The sequence below is a fragment of the Benincasa hispida genome, chromosome 5 (assembly GCF_009727055.1).
Source record: "Benincasa hispida cultivar B227 chromosome 5, ASM972705v1, whole genome shotgun sequence".
Taxonomy (NCBI): domain Eukaryota; kingdom Viridiplantae; phylum Streptophyta; class Magnoliopsida; order Cucurbitales; family Cucurbitaceae; genus Benincasa; species Benincasa hispida.
The window spans coordinates 47189154-47214037 of NC_052353.1; the positions used below are offsets into that span (position 1 = coordinate 47189154).

A 24884-nucleotide genomic window follows, 5' to 3' on the forward strand; every position below is an offset into this window, starting at 1 on the left:
CCTCTTGGTAGCGGAAGATGAGTAGTTCCAGGGTGCTACTAAGGTCTGCCACGTGCCCCAGTTACACTTCCGGAGAGCTTTTACAATTGTCGTTGTAAACTTTGTTGTTAAGTCCTTAAGTTGTATAAACGTTATATCACTGTCGTAGTAAAAGATGGGTCTACTTAATCCATTATAGTTTATCTCCTTGACTTAATTATTCCGTTGTGTATAAGTTATAGTATGATATGAGAGTTATTCCACAAGAATCATTAGGCAGTAAGTGTCAGCTCAAGGGTTGATAACTGCTGCAGTCACATCCCTCTCCCAGGCTAAGAAGGTGGTCTGGGGGCGAGATGTGACAACAAGATACTGATACATGATACTGAGATTGAAACTGGCTGTGAAGATTGTACAAAGGGTCGTGTTATGCGATGGCAAGTCTTTATGAATGCGACAGAAATAGAAAGGGTAATTACTATAAACATCGTAAGTTCATTACTTGTGTTAAAGATATAGCTACGATTCCGCTTTCCCTTGGCGTACACCTCTCGGTGATCGGCCGTGTTCCCACATCTCTGTGGTGAAACAAGGATGAATGTAATGAACGCAAGGTTGCTTCCATCTCTGGAAGTACTTCTCGCTTTAGTTAACGCATTCTTCTAACCTTCTCTCAACACGCAGAATGGCATCTTCACTTCTGCTCTCACAGGTGAAGATGTCATCTAGCATGCTTTAGCTAAACATATTTATTTCTTTAGCACAGATTAATTTACTTGTTTAATTCATTCTAGTTACCAAAGGATTAAGAAAACATCATAGAGAAAGCGATTAGTGGAGGAACGGAAATAGATAGAAAGATGGAGATGAAAATGATCATGACATTCAATAGTAATATTTAGCGTCTGATACATGGTGTGAATGATAGAGATTAAGAAGATTAATACAATTGATGATAAGAGATAGCAACAAATACAGAAAAGTGTCAACATCTTGACACAGATCCGGACGGTGGATTTGCTTGCCGTCGAATGGAGTGAATGGAAGGAAGAGCTTCCCTCTCAGGCTTGCTCGTCCGATAGGAGTGACCTTGGTACAAAGCTTCGCAGCAGGGATTGAAAGGATTTGCCCTGAGACTCACCTCTCGGCCTTGTCTCTTAAATCTTCTCGGATCTTCTCTGATCAGCACTCAGACCAGTCTCTCTCTCAATATACAAGTATTAAAATATGCTCGTCTCAAGTATATTTTCCAATAGAATTTCAGAGGCTATTTATAGGCTCAGCTTTGACTCTCTGACTTGTAGACCCCACTTTATTTTTATGGCATTTTCGGAAATGGTGGAATGAATATTCCTTTTATTACACGATTAATCCCGTTAGAAATGCACAACTGTCAGCTGTACACGTGTTTGAATCCTCCGCAATTGCGTTGCTCTTTTGCATCTTCGATCGTTTGCCCGCATGCGATGTTATTTTTTATTATCGCATGCGGTTGAAGTTGTGTTGATCGCAAAACTCTTGATCGATTGTCGCATGCACCGTCATTGCGTTGATCGTATATTCATTTCTGAATGATTGGCGCAATGCAATGTAGATGCGTTGTTCTCTTCTCTTGACCCATGAATGCATACGGTGAATTGATTTCCTACAAAACAGACTTGAAATATTTTTTTTCTACCATTTGTGATGGTGTCAGTGGGTATATTGACGACAATTTATAATTCTTGCATTTCTTAGTTAATTTCTCTACAATTGACGCAACTTTCCTTTCTTTTGGCCACAATATCTAAATAAAACTGTATAAATAACTTATATTTCTACAAGTTATCAATATACCAGTTGAGTTTGTAACCGTGTTTTATAAGATAATGACCTATTTTAACTATTAAAACAAGTGGTTAACCTATGTGAGCATGCAACTTATCTTTGTTATGGATTTTAATGTCTAATCTAATTTTATAACAATTTATAAAATAATATACATGCTTTGCATCCATAACATACATCAAAGGCATTCAAACTTTAATATAACACTTATATTAAACTTTAGAAACCCTAAACATGATTCCTATATAGTATAACTCTTTATAACATATATCTAATGCATTTAACATGATTCCTATGGTGAAATTTTAAATCTACATGTCATACAATATGCACATACATATTTCAATTTAAATATAACTTGCATACCTATTTAAACAACACTGATATGATTCAACTTTGGTATCCTAAGCAAGCAATAAAAACTAATCATTACAAAACAGCTCAAAAACTACTCCAAAATTGTTTTGCACCGTCTGACCAGACCCGAACCAGCTCTCCAAGGCTCTAAATGAGGCTGAATGGGACCAAAAGGGGTTGAACCGAACTAGAGAAGAACTAAATCGGTCGAACCGCTTTTCGCTTGTGTGAACCAGCTCATGAACACGCACATTGCTGGGCTAGGATGGGCAGCGTTACAACGCTGCCTAACAGTGACTTCTTCTCTAGTTTTTACTGCCGACCACGCATGCTTCAAACTTCAATTATAGCCTAAATTTAACTCTATTGACTCCAATAAAATTACAGACTCTAGAGCATACACATAAGCTCATTAATCAAAAGCCAATTACAAATTTAACAACTAAATCAAAGAGAAATCTAATGTCAAAGTTGAATTTCAACTATATCAGTCAACCAAACATGCATCCACAGACATCCACTCACCAAACTCAAATTAGCGTTAATTGACTACTTAAATCATGCACTGATACATATTGTTGGAAGGTAGAAGCATCCAACGGAAGCAATCAGAATCAATAAGCACCCTAATTACATTTAATTTGAGTTCTAAAAGCATACAAAATAACAACTTACCAACAAGAGGGTTTCAAAACTTATATCTTTGATGAATTTTCTCAAATCCAAGCTGCTCTATACCAATTTGAACTTTCCACTATCAAATTTAATTTTCCAATTTTCTAAATATTAATTTTCAATTGCTTTTTGATTAATTCAAAATTAATCAAATATAAAAATTGAATTTCTCAAAATTGAATTTGAAAATTGAAAATAAATTTTATTTTAATTAATTAAATAATAATTTAACATCAAATATTAAATTAACCAAACACCTAATTTACACATGAATCCTATTCGTATATTTTAATATTTAAATCAATATTTAAATATTTTAAACTCTCCAATTTCGTTCAATTTCAACAAAAATAAACGTTAAATTATATCAAATATAATTATTCAAACCCTAATTTGAATTTGAACATTTCAAATTAAAAACCCAACTTGAAAAACTTAATTTTGATTTTGAACATTTCAAAACCACTTAATTCACTAATTCAAGGTGTTAATGTTTTATGAGCTAGTAGAAAAACCTTATGAACCTACAGATCATGAGCTCCAACGATTTGAGATCAATTGGTTAAACTCCTTAGACCGAATTAATCAATATTCGTTAACTACCGAGTCACACCACTATAGCTCGTTAGTTGCACTCTCCTCACTATAGATATATTTTTGTCCACGTGATTTAACCATAATTAGTAAGTTGGCCCTTCACAGGTTGTTCGTAATAATGGTTGGGTCAAATGTTGTTTTACCCCCGAAATTACATCTTGCTCCTTAAGTTCTACTGATCCTCTAATGAACAATTGGTTTGTGACCTAATCACTAAACTGAATCCCTCTCGAGCCAATGAGAAGGTGGAGTGATGCATTCTATACATACGATGAAATAATAATGCTTATGAGATTTAGCGCTCAGTTTTCTTTAGTCAAACCCAAGTGCAAATTTGACCAAAGTTCCTGGCGAGTCTAGGGTCGAACGTAGGGATTGCTTGTAAGTGCGCAATGAAACTAAAAATATGATCTTAGCGCGAGTTAAAATGTTCAAAGTGGTGATTGGGTAAGCTAACTTAAACCTAAATATGCGATGGGAATTATGTTTAAAATGAAGCAGTGTGAGTTGGATAACAGTTATGCGATAGGAAGTTGAGAATGATTTTTTATTAACTTTTTCTAAACAACTAGATGAAATATGCGATCAAGTTATTCATTCAATATCACAACCAGCACTTTTCAGTGTTCTTTGTCACATTATCTTATCTCTAAGATGCATGCGATAGGTGTAATATGCAGATAATGTACTTATTTCTAAGGAACATTTTCTCTTGTTTTATGAGGTCTAATCTAAATTCTTTCAAACTTAGATTAACTTTACTTGAAACAATTTCTCAATTGATTCAGCAACAAATATAAGCATGCATAGAACAACTTGATTGCATGATTTCTCCAGTTATTTAGTCGTGTCAGCTACAATCTTCTCAATCCATGAAGCGATTTAGTTATGCATGATATTGGTGAAAAGTATAGACAAGATATATAACAACATGTATTCATACTACAAATCTGAATTTTTCAATACAGGAAATGCAATACAAATATACAAAACAAAGAGAAAGGGTCAAAGAGTCAAGTTATGGTTCACAATTTCTTGCTTTCTCCGACTCATTTTACAGTTGCTTCACTTAGATAATTGAACAGTATTATATTCTTCTCTCTCTAGAATCCTAAGCTCTTATTAAGGAGTTTCTATGGAAAATTGGTAGGAGTTTCTAGAATCCCTTCCAAGGTATTCTTCTTGTCTCCCACAATGTATCCCACAATATATGTCACAATGTATATTAACGTCTCCTTCTACATGGCATTTGCATGGGTATTTATTGGCGTTCATGAGCATTTCTTTTCTCAAACTCATGATTGCATTGATGGGGCGCATTAAATTTCATATGTTGTTGCGCCGTCTGTAACGTGTCAGAGGTTCATTGAATCTTTGACAAAGTTTTCCTGTCGGCCACCAACGCAACTTGTGATGTGACACCCATCGCCCATGTCATGTCATGCCTCAACGCTTGCAGCTTATGCGATTGCCTTTCCTTTTCTTCTCTAGAAACTCTTGCTTTGAACGCATCAGTGGGTATGTGATCGCATGATCATTATACTGTTGAAGGATATTCTGCACAGAAGTAGCGAAATTAGTCTGAAATTTAAATATGTTATGCATTAGAAGTGTGTGATCACATGCTTCGCTTTTTATATAGATTTATTGGTAAAAATTATCTAAATTTCATGCCTTTGCCTTATTATTTTAAATGAAAAGGATACAATAACTTGTATTTCTACAAGTTATCATGGAACCCCTTGTTTAAGTCCTGAATTCAGTATTTAAAAGAAGAATCTTTCTACTAGCCCTAAATCGGGTAGGTATGGATTCCTTATTGCACCCTATGTCCCTAACTATCAACCTAGTGTTACCCTTAAAATGGGAAGTTTATTGAGTCGACATTGTTGAGCCAACCTTCACCTATACAAATCTAAAGATAATCCTGAATAAACAGGAGTTCATAGTTAGCTCAAAATTAAGGTCGAGTTACCTAGGTTGTCTATTGGAAACAACCAGTCTTAAACAGTAACAGCGTTATAAAGTAAGAGTGACTTATTTCTTGGTTCGATCTTATGCAAACTCATTGCATAGGATCACTTCATTTTTAGCATTTTACAATAAATTGTAATAACTACAAAGTGTGTCACATCCAATAGTGTTACTAGAATAAGGTACCCAACCTTATTCATATACTATAGATCGTTTTGACTATTTACTCGAACTTCATCCATCTTTATGTCTCCATATAAAGTTCAAGTATTCATGTAATAGCCATGGATCTTAGTTTATTGGATTTAGTCTTTAAAAGTGAAATTTATATATTCAACAACAACTTTATTGAATAAATACCAATAACATCTTTATTGATAATAGAATATGTTTAACTTTACAAACTGCGAGCTTTAGGACATACAACCCAACATAATGCATGCCTTGTTTGTAGCAATCCTATCAAGTGGGTGCAGATTTAAGGTTCGGCAGGCTGCATCGTTTACCTTGGTAATTGTTTTAGTTATAATGTATTTGTTATTTTCTGAAGGGTTTAGAAACTCTCCAGCTTAATGTGAATGTTGGATCTTTTATTTTAAATAAGAGTAGTTTTGACAATTTCGTACCATTATTTTCTATTATTTAATTCAATTTTGTCATTTTCACAATTTTAAAAACATTTTGCTATTCTTCTAGATGAAACCTTAAATTTTTCCATTTATCTAATCGGTCTTAATTTTTTTTTAAAAAAAAGTATATATATAAGTATACTCAGTTCAATTCGGTTCTACATGGTTTTTTGGACCATTGAACTGAGAACTGAACCGAGGAGCTTGGTTCTCTTTGCCAGTGAATTGTCAGTTCCAATTTTTTAGAAAAAATCATACTGAATCATTTGGTTCGATTCGGTTAATCGGTTTTAAGTTTATCAGTCGATTACAAGCTTGTGTTACTTTTATTGAGTAAAAAATTTATTCAACCCTATGCCTCACAATTTTTTTATCAATTATAAATATGGTTGTTTCCAAATAAAGGAAAATAAGCCAACTTATTTGCAAATATAGAAAAATTTCATTATCTATCGGTGTCTATTGCAGTCTATCGATATCTATTAGTGTCAGTAGATGTCTATCGCGGTCTTTCATGGTCTATCACTAATAGAAAATGATATTTCGTTACACTTGAAAAAATTTGCAGCATTTTTACTATTTAAAACAATTACACTTATAAATAACATCTTAATAAATTATTAAAAAAATAAAAAGTTGGAATATTACAACTAGTTTTGTAAAATAAATTTTCTTTTATCATAATATAAAATCAAGTAACTAATTAACTAATTACATTTTTATTGGGTTAAAAAATTTTATTAGATCACAAAGTTAGTTTGATTTTTCTTAAATAAAGTAATTAAAAAAGTTAATGATAGATAAAAATAACTTTTTCTAAAACAAATCTTTCAATATAATATATATAAAAAAAAAAAAACCTTTTTTTTAATTGAACATGAAAAAGAATTAAAAATGTAACATAAATTTTCTAAAGAAAGTGATAGGAAATAATTATTTTAATACATCTATAACGGACAAGTTAATGGAATATGAAAAACTATTCCTATACAAATTATTGGACTAGTTGCATAAATGGTATTCAAGTCCAAAATTATAGAATATGTAGCATAAGAATAAAATAATTGCATATATAGTACAAAAATTGGTAAAAGACTGAAAAGCACATGCCCAACCCACCATTTCGTGCGCTTCTTCCTGATTTTCTCAAATTAAAAGTCACCACTGATAGCAGTTATCAGTCAATATCATTGATAGCAGCTATTAGTGATAGATTTCAATTTGAAAAATGTGTTATCAGTTGTTATCACTGATAGCTACTATCAGTGATGTTGCTATCAGTGGTAGTTTTCACTTTGATAAATGCATTATTAGTTGCTATCACCGATAGCTGCAATTAGTGATAGCTTTCAATTTTGAAAAATATCATGAAAACAAGACCCTTGAGTCATCCTTCCCTCCTCTCACAATCTCTAATATTTGAGTCTCTCCCATCTAAACCCTAAACGATAACTTCTAGGCATCTCACTTACGTTTTGGTTTGAGATTTAAATTTATTAATTAAATTCACTAAGTTACCTATTAATGTGGTTATTAACTTTGAAAGAGAACCATCAACATTGAACGATTAAGCTAGCAATGATAGAAAACTATAAGTAATTATCGCTAATAGATTTTCATCAATGACTATCAACTTTGAAAGATTAACACACAAAACTATCGACGGATATCACTGATAAACTTTTATCACGACTATCTCTAGTAGACAATTATCATTGATATCACCGATATCTACCTAAGTTCGATATTACTAATACATGAATATCACTGATAGACACTAATAATTTCTATCAATTGCTATCACTGACAGCCACTGATAGCTTTTATCAGTGGCTACACTGATAGCTTTTATCAGTGGCTATCGCTGATACACTTTCATCAATTGGAATCAATCTTGAAAGATTAAGCTATATCGGTGATAGAAAACTATTAATGACTATCACCGATAGACTTCCACTAATAATTATCAACTTTGAAAGATTAACATAGTAGCTATCACTAATAATCTTGAAACATTAACACTTATAAGTAAATGAGCTTTAATTACCTATCAATGGTTATTAGCTTAGTTGTTGAGCTTCAAGCAACGCTCTCCACTGATATTATGGATATCACTAATATATGGATATCATTGATAGCTACCGAAATTATATCACTGATATCAATGAATTTAAAATGCTAAAATTACCAAATTTAGATTTTCTGTGTGGCTATATGTTTTTATCGATGATAGTCAATCAGTGGTTATCACTGGTATGTTTCTATCAATGTTAGTCATTGACATGGTTCTATCAATGATAGACATTGATAGGCTCTATCAATGATAGTCATCGATAGACATTAATAGTTATCATAAATATAAATATAAATACATCAGTGACTATCATTCATAGAAATATAACATAAGGGTGTGACCTCCTATCTGTAAGAAAATATTGTCAAGGGTTTGCAACAAAGAGGTGCTAGTGTAAAAAAAAATAACTCAACGTGTGGCAATCCTTCTTACACATGGTATGTTCTCAAAACACACAAAATACATGTTCATTCCTTCTAAGTTTCCTTTTCATTTTTGACATTCAAAATCATTGGGAGAGTGATTAAATTCCAGACGATCTTTACATAAGTTTCAGCCAAGCATCAAAGATGCATTGAACATGAAAAAGGCAAAGTTATTAACAACAAAATCTATATTCGTGGTCCATATTAATCTTGAACTAAAAATGTGTGATTCCAAGTGAGGATGTGTTGTCGTTGGTACCAATGTAGAAGCCGAGAGCGAAAATGAAGCTTTTAGATAAGATGAAAACTCCATGTATCTGGTTGAATTGCGATGCAGAAGCTCTGAACCCTGGATATATGTGGTCGATCTCTGGTTTTGACAATTCCAATGTTTGTATGAATGAGAAGGAGGAAGAAGAAGAAGAAAAGGAAACTTGTAATTTTGAAAAAAAAATATTCATTGAGAGTACTTGATCGTTTAGTAATCTCTCGCTCTCGTGAGAATCATCTAGCCAATCGTTTAGTAGTATCTCACTCTAGTGAGAATCGTCTAGCCAATCATCTAGTAATATCTCACTCTTGTGAGAATCGTCTAGCCGATCGTTTAGTCTCTCGCTCAATCGTTTACACAATCGTCTAGCAAATCTCGCTCAATCGTTTAGTCTTTCATGAGGGCTATCATGTACTCTCTCGTGAGTAAACAATTAGTGAAGTAATTAATGAAGCGATTGTTCATCAAATGAAAACTCTTTTCATTTTATCCTTCAGTTATTCAAAATTGAAATTAACCTTCCACTTGCACGGTTAATGGAGAAAATAACCAACTAAACAATTATTTCATAATTGTTTTATTATAAATAAATATAATAACTAACTTATCATATTATATTTATAACCTATAGTTTTAATATCACATCATATGTAATATTTAAACTATAGTTCTTTTCTTCTTTATTTAATATAAATCATATTTATATCAATTCCTCCAATTAATGTATCTAATACATCAAATCAATTATATCACATATGATTAAACCAATTTAATAATATCATATATAATCAAATTTCATCTTGTTAATTTGAACACTTCAAACTAACCCAAAAATTGATTCTCAACTTGAATCCATTAAGCTACTAAGGACATGTATCTTGAAGCTCCAATGACACCTAAAAATTTTAGTCACGAGATCCACCATCCGTTAACTGTCGAACACTTCACTAAAGACCGACAGCTGCACTCTTCTCACTACATATATATTTATGTGTCCATATAACCAATCAATAGTGCGATGACCCTTCACAAATCGCTCGCAAGTACAATTGGGCCAATTTATCGTTTTGCCCCTATAGTTACATCTAAATCCTTAAGTACCACTAATTCCTCTAATGAACAATAAGTCATAGTCCTACTATGGCTGAGTCCTCTCTTCCAAAGATAGGGTGTTATCACTATGTTCAAGACCTGGAATCAGCCCTTAAGGGAATAATTTATCTACTTACCCCTGCTCCGGGGAAGGAGTGAATTTCGTCTTGCGTAGCTGAGTTCCCTGCTCCCCAATCAGACGAATCCCCAAAAAGATAGGCTTGTTGAGTTGGCAATCTGGTCACTCTCACCTATACTAATTAAAGAACCGCCCTCATAGGCAAGAGTTCCCAACTCACTCAGGATTAAGGTCATGTCACCTATGGTCATTTTAGTGAAATGTAAGTCTCAATTATCAACGGCGTTATATAAAGAGACTAATCATCTCGTGGTTCAGTCTTATACAAATTATTTGTATAGGATACCCCCGCTCGCATGTCTCTACATGAATGGTCAGGATCAGACGATTTATAGCACTTTACAACACTTGTAACATCTACAAAACGGGTCGTATCCTTAGTGTCCACAGGGATAAGTTATCCCTCCTTTATCCTTATACTACAGACCATTTAGGTTATTACTTAAGGTATGATCCACTTGTATGTCTCACATACATGCTTAAGTTACATGAAATAACCATGGATATTAGTTTATTGGATTTGAGTAAATGCATATAAAATAAAATTTATTTTATCAATAACAATGTGTACAAACTGTTTACAAATTACGAGACCACCGGGAGAATTAAGATACCAATCTCAACAATCTTCCACTTGTCCTAATCCCTCGGGAGATTAATGTATAATACATAAAAATAGTACAATATACAATAAAGTAGGGTATATTCTATACCCTAGTATCATTTACCATCTGCCCTAGACAAGGTACCACATGTCTCGTGGACCCAGACTCTCCAAATGACCCTTGAACACTTTAGCCATGAGAGCTTTTGTAAACGGATCAGAAACATTGTGCTCCGACGCGATCTTCGTGATTATCACATCACCGTAATGCATAATCTCCTTGATTAAATGATACTCCCGTTCAATATGCTTTTCTTTTCGGTGACTCTGATGTTCCTTAGAATTTGCCACAGCCCCGCTGTTATCACAATAGACAGTGATCGAAAAAGACATATTTGGAACAACTTCCAAATCTGTAAGGAATTTCCAAAGCCAAACAACCTCTTTAGCAGCTTCACAAGTGGCTATGTATTTGGCTTCCATAGTGGAGTCCGCGATACATCCTTTCTTGATGCTTCACCAAACTACAACCCCTCCATTCAGAGTAAATACTGACCCTGATGTCGATTTTCGAGAATCTTTATCAGTCTGAAAGTCAGAGTCTGTGTATCCTGTAAAGATCAAATCCTTATCTCCATAAACGAGCATATAGTCTCTGATTCTCCGAAGATACTTGAGAATCATTTTGACCGTCGTCCAGTGATCTAATCATGGATTGGACTGATATCGACTGACAATCCCTACTACTTAGCAAATGTCAAGTCTAGTACATAACATCGCATACATAAGGCTACCAACAGCCGATGCATAGGGAATCCGTCTCATTTCCTCAACCTCTTGAGGTGTCTTAGGACATTGCTCCTTAGACAAAATAATTCTATGCCTGAATGGTAATAAACCCCTATTGGAATTCTGCATCGAATACCTGATCAACATCTTTTCAATGTACGATGCCTGAGACAAGGCCAACCTCTTTTTCTTACGATCCCGAATGATCTGGATCCCGAGAACATACTGCACCTCTCCCAAATATTTCATTTGGAATTGGACGGCTAGCCACTTTTTAATGTCAGCCAGAAAGTCTACACCATTCCCAATGAGTAGGATATCATCCACATACAACACCAGGAAAGCTACTGAGCTGTTGATGATTTTTTTGTAAACACAAGACTCATCAACATTTTGATCAAAGCCAAAATATTTGATTGCATTATCAAATCTAATGTTCCACTATTTAAATGCTTGTTTCAGCCCATAAATGGACCTATTAAGCTTGCAAAACCTTTTGCTCTTAATTTGGAACAAAGAATTCTTCTAGTTGAGCCATGTAGATGGTCTCCTCAAGATTACCATTCAGAAAAATAGTCTTGACGTCCATTTTCCATATCTCATAATCATAAAATGTGGTTATGGACAGGAGAATCCTGATAGACTTCAACATGACAATAGGTGAGAAAGTTTCCTCATAGTCCACTCCCTCAACCTGAGTATAACCCTTTGCCACAAGTCTAGCCTTAAAGATCTACACCTTTCCATCTACATCTCGTTTTCTCTTGTAGATCCACTTACACCCTATAGGTTTTACCCCATCAGGCTGATCCACAAGTTCCTAGACGAAATTGAAGTACATAGACTCCATTTCCTGATTCATGGCATTAATCCATTCATCGTTGTCAACATCTTCCATTGCTTTCTTATAAGACAATGGATCCTCAACTCCATCATCAGAAATGATATTTTGGGCTTCACTCAAACCCATGTAGCATTCTGGTGGGTTCGTAACCCTCCCACTACGTTGAGGCAATCTCAACTCTTGAGATGGTTGACTAGATGAACCGACATCAACAACTCTTGTTGATCTATCAGTCTGTTCAATAACTCTTGTTGAACTCTCAGGAGTCTCACCATAAATATCATTTAAAACAAGCTTACTTCGTGGTTTATGATCCCTAATGTGGTCTTTTTCCAAGAAAATAGAATTTGTCGACACAAACACCTTATTCTCACTCGGATCATAGAAGTATCCACCCCTCATTTCTTTGGAGTAGCCTACAAAGAAGCAAACTTTCAAACGTAGTTCCAACGTTTTAGGGTTAGCCACAAGCACGTGGGTCGGACATCTCCAAATCCTGAAGTGGCATAAACTATCTTTAAGGCCTCTCTACACTCAAAAGGTGTTTCGAAAACACTTTCGATGGAACGTTGTTCAGAATGTAGCATGCAGTCTCCACTGCAAAACCCCAAAACGAGTCTGAAAGATGAGTATAACTCATAGACCAAACCATGTCTAACAAGGTTTTGTTTCTCCTTTCTGGTATACCATTCTTCTGAGGTGTACCTAGGGCCGAGAGTTGGGACGCAATCCCATGTTCTATCATATAGTTCTGGAATTTGAGGTTCATATCCTCTCCACCACAATCAGATCGTAGTGTTTTTATCTTCTTACCTAACTAGTTTTCAACTTTAACCTTATACTCTTTGAACTTTTCAAGAGTGTCAGACTTATGTTGCATTAGGTATAAATACCCATATCTTGAATAATCATATATGAAAGAGATGAAATATTCATATCCATCTCAAGCTCTAACACTCATCGGACCACAGAGGTCTGAATGTATAAGCTCTAAGGTTTCCTTGGCTCTATAACCTTTTCCAGTAAAAAGTCGTTTGGTCATTTTGCCTTCAAGGCATGATTCACATACCGACAAATATTTTTCTTCTAACCCATTTAGAAGTCCACATTTCACCAACTTCTCAATCCTATTGAGGTTGATGTGACATAACCTTAGATGCCAAAGATGAGTGTTTTCCTTAGGAGAAACCTTTGATCTTTTTGCAGTTGTTGCTATCTTGAACATTTTAGTATTAAGCAAGACTTTTATGACTAACGGCCTTAGTACATACAAGTTATTTTCCATTGAACCAAAACCAATCTCCATATAATTCTTGAAAATAAACACTTTATTCTCAAAAAAGGAGACCGTATAACATTGTTCATTCAGACAAGAAACTGAGATTAAGTTTCTTTTGATAACTATTATCCAGTACCAGATAACGTTTCTTGTCCAAAAATAACTTCAGCCTGCCTACAGCAATAGCTGAAACAACCTCACCAGTACCGACTCGAAGAGTCAACTCTCCATTTTCCAATGTTTTCCAGGAATTAAATCCTTGGTAGGAAGAACTTATGTGGTTAGTAGCACTTGAATCAAGTATCCAAGCAGAATCATCATTCTCTACCAAACACGTCTCCAAGATAAATAAATCACATTTACTACCTTTAGACTTCTTCCTCTTTTGGAGAGTAGTGGAATCAGTATCAAGACCTATATAAGCTCTAAGTTTCACTTCAGAGAACAATTCTCGTCGATGAACTTTATTTGAGTCAGCAACAATTGCTTTCTCTTTTAGTCTCTTGAAATTCAAGAATGAGTGGAGAATATCTTGGGAATTGACATTATTGGTTTCTTTTTCATCCATCCCTTTTTGCTAAAAAAGTAAGAATTGATGTTCAAACAATTCTTGCAACGAGTCCATGATCTTACGTGCAATGACCATGTTCTTAACCCTTTTGGCTAATGCATCAGGTATGCTAACCAAAATGTGAAGTCGAGCCATCGAATTAGTCTTCATCCACACCTCATATGCATTACAAACATTTCGCGGTGTATCAAGAGTCTAAACTTGAGGACACTCCTCAACCATGACAAACTCGAGGTCGTTTACCATGAAATATATTTTAAAAGTCTCTTTCCAATGTATGTCATCGGTCAAATTAAAAGAGGCAACTAACGAAAAATCATACATGTTGCTGAAAAAACAAACACATTGATCTACATTAGATTTTAGCAAATACTCTTTAAAACAAAATCTAATCTGGTTGAGCAAAAACTAAATGAACCCCGTGTGACATCTAGTTTTGCAATGACACTTCAGTGGTTTAGGACAAAAGACACCGAAGGGTATTCAATTTATCCCTCCTCTAAATTGAGACACTTTCAACCAGTCATTAATACCTTAACAACTCTTGTTCATATAACGACTAGTCATCATTGATTTGGTCAATAAATCATTAACTTGCTTAAAAATTTCCCATAAATGTGACCCTTCATTTTAGATCCTAGAGTTCCACCCCAAGCAACCAATCCGAAGGGAAAAAATCCGATTGAGGAAAAAACTAAAACGACCCTATCCATTTCTGGAGTTCACCTTGATATTGACCAACCGTACAAACCATCCGAAGAGGGACGCTCCCAGGGCGCCATGAGGCCATGCAAGAAGATCTCACGGTGCAAACCAATGAAGGAGACCGCATGACATGTTGACACACATCCTTCACCCACTTACTACACATATCCTTCACCCACTTACTATAAATATTCTCTCCGTCCACCTTGATATCGACTCATGCAAACACCATCCGAAAGGAGATGCTCCCAGGGCACCACGAGACCAAGCATGAATCTCACGGTGTAAACATTCAGGGAGAAACTTGAGTGGAATTGATATATCATATATATCTTTTCCTCCCACTGAGTATTTTATAACCTAGGATTAAGTTTACTTTAAAAAAAACACGGCTAATAATTTTAACTAAGTGATTTTTTAGGTTTGCCCAAAAGTAACTCTTACTTTGGAAAGTTATCCCTGCTTCGGGGATAACTTATCAGCCCTTAAGAGAGCAATTTATCTACTTACCCCTGCTTCGGGGAAGGAGTGAATTCCGTCTTATGTAGCTGCGTTCCCAGCTCCCCAATAAGATGAATCTCCAAAAAGGTAGGCTTGTTAAGTTGGCAATCTAGCCACTCTCACCCATACTAATCAAAGGACCACTTTCATAGGTAGGAGTACCCAACTCACTCAAGATTAAGGTCATGTCACCTATGGTCATTTTAGTGAAATGTAAGTCTCAATTATCAACGGCGTTATATAAAGCGACTAATCATCTCGTGATTCGGTCTTATACAAACTCTTTGTATAGAATACCCCGCTCGTATGTCTCCACATAAATGGTCATGATCAGACCATTTGTAGCACTTTACAACACTTGTAACATCTACAAAGCGAGTTGTATCCGTAGTGTCACCAGGATAAGGTATCCTTCAATTATCCTTATACTACAAACCATTTAGATTATTACTTAAGACATGATCCACTTGTATGTCTCACACACATGTTTAAGTTATATGAAATAACCACGGATTTTAGTTTATTAGATTTGAGTAAATGCATATAAAATAACATTTATTTTATTAATAACAATGTGTACAAAATGTTTACAAACTACGAGATCATTGGGAGAATTAGGACACCAATCCCACAAATAATTATTTAGACTCTTTGATGAAATTAAATGTTAGAATATTGACAAATTGAAAATGTTTAAATATCATTTCCATCATTATAAAAATAATTGCATAACTATTTATATAAAAACAAAACTAATTTGAAATATATTTGGACACTTTAAAATATTAACTTAGTTTTTTATTTAATAATAGTCAGATCTATTATATTTTTACAATTGAACTTTTTTTTATTCGTTTATAAATTCTTATTATTAATATTTTGTTTATTTTTATAGATTTTTAAGTTTTGATCTTTTCTTTTATTATCCAACTTTATGGATTTTAATTTATCTAAATTATTTAAACTCCTCTAAATAATGTAAATAAGTTGAATAATGTAAATAAGTTGCACGATCTTGTACGTTCTCTCAGTTACATTGTTTAAATTTTTCTCTATTTTATTCATTCATTTTTAAGTATAAAGCTTATTTGAGTTTCTGTATTAATAACAAGTTCAGTGGTAACTTATAATTACACTTCTGTATTAATAACAAGTTCAGTGGTAACTTATAATTACACTTTTATTTTTTTAACTTATTTAAACACTAGAATTCTGCTCTAATAATTTTCTTACTTTTACTTATAACCTCAGGTTGAATGACTTATTTTTCCTTTTAGTTCTTTTTTATAAATGTTTTTAGATTCTATTAAAATTTATATATATATAACTATAGTATATATAGTTAGGGGGAAGGAGCGCCATCCCGGTAGGATAGAATAGCGGAAACCAATAATTATGAAGTAGACCGAGGCGGAAGCCGCACACTCCGAAACTTCCTCGATTTCCTCCCCCGCTCGCACCATCAAGCCGCTTAATACAAGCAGATCTCCCGATCTTAGTTGCCAGGTCTATACCCTGCCTTCTAAAAGTGATAAAGAAGAGAAGAACTCATCCTCTTTCCTTTTTTGGATTACCTTCCTCGGAGAGTGAGAGTCGAAAGAGGATTCCTCAACTCTTTCTCTCATTCAATCATCAACCGGCATTGAGACTTTATTATCGAAACCCATAAATCGTGCACGTGTGTGAAGTGTGGGCAGTCTCCTCTATTCAAATAGTAAGAAAGAAAGAGAAGGAACACGGGGAAGAAGCGGCACATCAAATTGAGTATAAATTTTCATTTCCTTATCAGAGAGGGGCCCCTTTCTTTCGGGATGCCGCCTACTACTAAAATCCTGGTTTTTGCAACAGTTATTAATGGAATTCCTTGTCGGCTCCTCTGTAAATACTCATTTGGACGAGGGCTTCAAAAAAACCAGAGACCAAAGCTGGGCTCGACAAACATCCTACTCTTGGGGAGATTTGATTCATTCCCAATTCTTTAATTCGGATGAAAAGGGTTCGCTTTGCACCGTTAAGAGTAGGACACGGGGCACGACCTGTAAGGTAGTTTGGCACCCGCGGATGTAACATCATTTTTCATAAGTCAAGGGATAGCGGAACCCATTGTAAATTTATCCTCCTCCTCCCGCCGTCACAAAATGAGCAGTGATTTGTTCATAACTACCCACACAAAGAAGCTCAAAATTGAGACCGGTGTTAGGAAACGTCAAGCATGAGTCCTACAACTTACTTCTGACCTTAGGAGTGCTCTGGATAAGTGCCACCTGCAAAAAGCGAACTTCCCCGGTATGTAGCGGCGAGCGCGAAAATGAGGAGGAAATGCGACGGCTAAGTTCATATGCTAACACCGTGAGTGAAAACGGTTGGATAAATTGGGAAGCAGCAAGTAACAAAACATTGGAATACCTAGCTGGTAACCAGATAAAGAATTGAAATGGAGGAATTAGTACAAAACTGGATTAATGTGAAAGAGCTGATCCCATCGCGGAGTTAATGCACTCTTCCAAAAAATGCAGCGTTCTAACACAAACACACGGTGCGGTAAGTTCCTCTAAAATAACATGTTCCGGTAGGGCTACCAGATATTTCATTACATTGAGGTAAGGGGCGGTACCGGTGCTAAGCGGAAGTCGATGAGTTGCAATAAGTAAAAAGAGCGGCATAACCGAAAAAAGAAAAAAGAAGAAAAACACCCCATTCCCGAAACCTTCAAGCTATCAAAGTGAGTATAAGGTAATTACAAGAATCATTCCAAAATGAGAAAATTTATCAAAAACACTGCTGAATGAGAATTAGAAATTGTTCTATCTTACTAAACAGCCGATTCAACAATAAATAAAGCCAGCAACTTCAAAACCGAGCCCGTCGCCGGGATCCATGTTCCGAAGTGACTTCCGTGTCCGCAGATCAGATTGTGAATGATCTCATATCTAAAGTGGACCAGATGGATCTTTGACATTATTATAAATTTCAGTATTCTCAATTCTGAAATTATCCCACCTGATCTGGTGCATATATTTCAGATAATTCTTCACCCGACTACCCAATCATAGCAGATCAATCTAACCTCAAGAGAAAGGAAACCCAGGGCATTCCCCGCATAATCAAGGCTAGCTGGGGAATTGCGGCAATGAAACTCATCGAGAAAAAACACCACCAACATCCCATAAGACCAATCACACACAGATAATAACTACGAGGCGAAAGCGACAACCAACCAATAGGCGGAACATACTGATAATAACTATCACTAACCCGCAGAGCACTTGCAACCAGCCAGACTCGGCTTTTAACGGCCGACGAAAAGGGGGGAAACCACCCTTAAGCCTAAAGTATTTCTCCAATGACCGACTACGCGTATCAAATACCGGCGGCGTGACGGGGATCTAGCATTGTAACTCAAAAATACCGTTACAGCATTCTGTACGGTCAACTGGATGAACAATTGTATTATCGTGATATACAATATTAATTAAGAAAATTTATGTAATCAATATGTGTACTTGCCTTATGTCATCGTAACGTTCATATTCCCTTACAACACCACCATACATATTATATTATATTCATAAAAAGTATTCGACATTTCCTTCCTCAAGATATTATTTTATTTAAAGAAATTGCCACATCTACCTACCCTTGATTCTAGCACCACACACAACACCATATCTGAGATTTCACCTCTCCGCCTTCCACATTCTTCACGTGTGGGGCATAGATGAAATATCAGAAATTCCGAAACTAGTTCCATTCCACTACTTATTTTAATTCTTTTTTAAAAAAAGTAATGTTAGATTAAAAGAATATAAAGTATTTATTTTGGATATATTATACGAGATGTTGCAAATAGCCAGTCGTATAAAAATCTCATTTTTAATTAGTCAGTAAATGTATTTTACGAGATATAAATTTGGACCTTAACTTATTCATGGAAATCTGTTAATGTAACCATTTTAGTAAGTTCTGGGATAACATAGAACCAAATTATATTCTCAATTATTCCAATTTTATTTTTATTGAAAATTACAGTAATAATATGCTGATTCTTATATCTTTGTTATACTTCTACTCATCAAAATATTCAGATATTCTTTTTACCATTTTTAAGTGACATTCGTATGTAAATGAATCTATCAGTTTTTTATCAACTGCTTACAGCAAACAGTGTCCGATTTTGGCGTTCCACAAGTGAGATTCATAATTCTCTTATTGAGCTTCGGTGTAATTGAGATTTGGAGCTGAAAAGGATGATCTTTTCCTTCCAACTCTACGTAACATATCCTGAAGAATTTCTTCTTTTAAAAATTAGAAATTGAGAGAATTATTCATGAATGATTGACATGTTCAATATGAAAATTCTATGAATGTATACAGTGTAATACTGATCCGACTGGGGCTTTATTATATGTTTTTCATTGTTTCTTAGTAATACGTAATAAATATCATTATTAATACTTATATAAGTTATAAGTGTTGACTCATAAGTCAGCTACTAATAGTCAACATAATAATAATTCATGATGTTGATTTATTTCAAATATATTCAATGTTATTTCAAATATTTATTCTAAATTTATTTTAAAAAAATACATATTTAAGGTTGTTATATAATATATACTACATATTTTAATTTTAGTCCCGTTTTCATTGAGATATATATTTCACATACTTTATCATATATACACATGTATATATTTGAAATTGAAATATATATTTCGCATACTTCATCATATATACACATGTATGTTAACTAAGATAGATGACATCCTCAAATTATTTGAAGTAAGCTAAGCTCATATATATTTGAAAGTGAAAACAAAATGTAGAAATAAATGGCCTAGCGGGGATCAATGTTTGCTATCCAATTCAGTCGAGGATGAAAATGGCGACTAAGATGATTACAACTGCCGAGATGGCGTCTAATTTATGATCGAAGGAGGTGACTCCGACCTTCTCGTAGAACCTTGGGTTATAAAGAACGATGTCCTCATTGTTGAAGGTTTGTTGGAAAAAATGAAATCCAACAACTGCGATCAGGATGTGGCAGATAGATGGAGGTTGACGTCGTCTGAACGACAAAAGTTTTGGAGAATTTTGATGGGGATTTTTCTTATGTCGGCGAGTCTCCATTGAGATTCTCCGACGGGTAACAGAGAGTTGGTCAAAACTCCTTGTCAATGTTTTGGTTTTTTGGCAACTCTTGCTTTCAAAACCTTCACCAATCATTGATTTTGGTTGAATGTGTGAATGAATTCGCAAATAAGGGAAAACTTTCTCGTGTTTGGATTTTGAAAATAATACGATTTTTAAGGGGGAAAAACCATCTAAGGCACGTGAATATGTATACTTTTTCCCATCTTTATCTTTTTGTATTTCTAATTTATTATTCTTTTCAAAATGTGTCAAATCCGTGGATGGTTATATACACATTTTGGTCAATTTTTTGTGTGATATTTCATCTCACTGGGCTATTTATGAAAGAAAAAAAAACGAAGTTTTAAGACATTTTTGTAATTGGAAAAAAAACGAAGTTTTAAGACATTTTTGTAATTGGAGCTATTTAGTTAGGTTATATGGGTAGAAAGCGGATATTATAATGGGTTCATAAGAGAAATAGAAACTTTTAAAGTTTCATTTAGAAAAATGACAAAAAAAAAAATTTAATTATAAAAATAGCAAAATAAATTTATGTAATAAAAAATACTAATTAATAAATAACAAAACTGCCCTAAAAGAACAAAATTAAGTATAAACGAGAATGTAAAGATACACTGCTTCGACTAGGCAGTGTTCATTAAAAACTTATAGATGTCTACAACGATGAATTTCCTCCAAGGTGAGAAAGAGCAAAGTTGAATCTACCAGTGAAGTTGTTGTTGGCAAGTGAGTATTTGAAGGAATTGCAACTTCCAGAACCATGTGACTATCGAAAATATGATTACGTTTGACACAAAACAAGTTGTAAAGAGTTTCGTCTTCATTCCATATGACCATTTTGCTCATAGGTTTTTGAAAGACAACTTTAAACACTATCAATCCTAGAACGTCATTGTTGAAAATGATGTTCAAAGGAGAAACAAAAAAATATGTGTGCGTACAAAAAAGGTCGGCAACCTAGCAAGGGTGGTTGTCAAAAGCTAGCCAAAACGATGGAATTCAAGAAATGGTTGTTGAACCAACGATCACAAACATGAGATTGAGAAGGAGAAAATAAAAATTAGATTTTGGGGGATAGATTAGTGAAGAAGATAAGAATATGAGATTTAAGATTTTTTTGTTATCTTATTTTAATAATAAAAAGACTGAACAATATATATATATTTCAAACATTTAAAATTTAATTTTGATTTATATGTTTATTTTTAAGTACAACAATCCATTTTTACGTATTTCTATACACAAAAAAATGAAAAGAAAAAAGATCAAATTAATTTGATAATAATATGTATAAAATAATGAAAAAAAAATATTTAGATACAATTGAATTTGTAACCAAGATTTAAACAAATCAAATGTTAGTCGGATAAAATCAAATTTGATAATAAAACATAAATTTAAATATAAATTGGGGAGAAAAATAAGGAGGTTTTTGTTTTTTATGATTAATTGGATAAATAGTTAGATAGAATCTAATTTGATAATAAAATATAAATTCAAATATAATTTGGGGAGAAAAATCAGGAAATGAGCTAGTTTATTTACAATTATACTATATTCATAATTAACCTTCAACAATTACACTGTATTAATAACTCTATCAACCACAAAACCTACCAAAGAAGTCTAACTCATGATAGAGGCATAGCAAGATTGCAAAAGTGAATATTTATTTGTTTGTTAAAAAGAGAAATTAATGGCATAATAATATAATAAAATGATAATGAATAAAAGGTGATTAAAAAATACAAAAAATGATAAAATATAAATGAAATATATAGTTTATTAGATGATAATATGTATAAAATATTAAGTAAAATCTTAATCAAGATAAAAAAAAATAAAATTAATAAAATTAATAATAAAATTAATATAAATATAAAATAATGAATAAAATAATGTAAAATCTAAAGATATATTATAAATTAGAATCAAAATATTGATAAACAAATTAAAAGTTGATTAATTTTGAATAGCTTTGAAAAGTGGTTAAATCAAATCAAAACAGATATAAAACCATTGATTCAAATTTTAAAATGGAAGAAAAATCTGACACTTTTACGGACAATTCCATTTAAACAAACTGTTAATCGATCATACCAAGAGTAATTTGGAGATTAGAAAAATAATGTCATATGCACGACATGCTTTTGTCAAAAATCTTATTATTTTCATTTTTTTGACAAAAAAAAAATCTTGATATTTCTTCCTATTTCCCTATTTTAATCTTTAGTTGGGTCAGGTCAGCCCAAGTAAAACTAGATGGTAAAATCCCACAACAGGTTGATAGGCCCAAAAGCATAGAGAATCCTTAAAAGACCTACGCATGTTTATATTTTCCTTCCTTTTTGTTGTAAAGCAAACAATCAGTCAGTTACTGACAATGCCCTTCCAAATTTTACAGACAGAGAAACTGGGGGCTCTCTCATTTTAATCAAACCTGTCCCTCCCCCTCTCTTTTGCCTTCATCTTCTTCAACTTCCATTTTTAATCCTCTTTTTTAGCTCATCTTCTTTGCAAATGACCACACCAATATAAGGCTTTCCCTACTGGTGTTTGGCCTTTTTTCCCCTTCAACTTTTGGTTGCTTACTCTTCACTCTATCTTCTAATAAATACCAACCCAAACCAAATTCATTTCCCTTTATTATGAGTTATGAGAAGCCCCTAGCACCCAAGTTCCTTTCTTTTTATGTTTATTTAATATTTAGCTTCAATTATTATCTCATATCTACCAAACTTAACTAATGAACACTCAGAGACAGTTGAAAATATTATCAATACATTTTAGATTAGATGAACTAACAAGTTAGATTTGTCTAATGTTGGTACTAATTTCACTAATTCGAATATTACTTTTCCCTACTCTAAAGCTAACTGTTTTATCTAACAATTCCAAACACTGGATTTTCCCACTACCTATTCTTCCCTGTTCCACTATGTTTAGATCATTTCTTCTAAAATTCATTTCTGATGTTGACCTAAACATTGATTCATCTTCGTCTTCATCTTCACTATCTACACAGTTTCTGATTGTGATCCAATTCTCATCTCCGAATTCCAAATTCATTTCTCCTGAAATGCTCGCCAGCCGTTGGATTCTGTCGTCGTGGTCGTCGTCGTCATCCCATTGCTCTGTTTTCAACAGAGTTTCTGATTCTGTTTTCAACGAATTCCAGAGGCTTTGATCCAAAATACTCGTCGGAGATTTGGAATGTGGATGTAATTCCTTGATTTCCTCGAACCCATGACTCAATTCCCTCAAAAATGGATGTTCAAGAAGTTGATTCGCGCTCCACCGTTCTGTTGCATCCCTTCTCAAGCATTTACTTAAAAAATCCTTCGCTTTCTCCGATAAAAAGCTCGGAATTTCCGGCGATTCGCCGGAATATCCGATCCGGTACAGTACCGAAACTGGGTCGCCGGGAATGGGCCATGGTGGAGCGCCAGTGACCATTTCGATTAAAGTACACCCAAGTGACCATATATCAGAGGAAATCCCCTGTTTTTCCCCACGCGCCACTTCCGGTGCCATGAACATCGGCGTTCCGCCGATTACCGCCTCCGCCTCACAAACCCATTTGGAGCATCCAAAATCAGCAATCTTTAAACCATCTTCACCGATTAAAATGTTCTTAGCTTTGATATCACAATGCACAAAGCCCTGTTTGTGCAAGTACTCCAATCCTCCAACAATTTGACGAGTGTAAAACGCCGCCGCCGTCTCCTTAATCCGGCCACCACGCCGGACGATTTCGTCGGTGAGAGTGCCACTGGCGGCGTACTCCATGAAGAGATGAAACATTAACTTCCCATTTTCTCTCGTTACATCGAATCCCCTGTATCCCACAATTGAAGGGTGGGACAGGGAAGAAAGAATCCTCTGCTCTGTTTTCAAGAAGTCTGATTTGAGGAGGTCGGCGGACTTGACAGCGAATAGCTCGCCGGAGGAGACGGCGGTGGCGAGGTAGACGGTGGCGGAGGAGCCGTGGCCGATGGCGGATTGTCGGGTCCAGGCCATAGATAGTTTTTGGTGAAAGGGGGAAATTGGGGAAAGGGTTTAAATAGTGGGATTTGAGAAGGGGAGTTGGTAAGTGGTCAGTTGAGTCTATGTATCTACTGAGAGTTGACAATTTGGTTTGAAAAGAACACGTGTCGAATTTTCAAAAGGGTTGCAGGGTGGCACGTGTGAAGGTGAGTTTTGATTGGCTGAATAGACTGGTTTATTTCGTACGTGTGTTGGAAACGTGGTATGAAAAAAGAATGAAGAGATATTCTAGATGGGAAAGGAGGAGATTTGGGGTCGAACACAAACTCTTTTTTAGTGTTAAACCAAAGTTTAAAATCTATTAAATTACTTATAGGCTATAGTTTTAGTAGTTTCATTTTGGCTTTT

General features: G+C 34.4%; 1 protein-coding gene across 1 annotated transcript; it reads right to left on the minus strand.

The window, feature by feature from the left end:
* Nucleotides 1–23297: 23297 nt before the first annotated feature.
* LOC120077361 (mitogen-activated protein kinase kinase kinase 18) lies at nucleotides 23298–24539 on the minus strand. The gene has a single exon (XM_039031246.1). The coding sequence runs from the start codon at nucleotides 24507–24509 to the stop codon at nucleotides 23298–23300; it is 1212 nt and encodes a 403-aa protein (XP_038887174.1). The 5' UTR covers nucleotides 24510–24539.
* Between the last annotated feature and the right edge of the window lie 345 nt (nucleotides 24540–24884).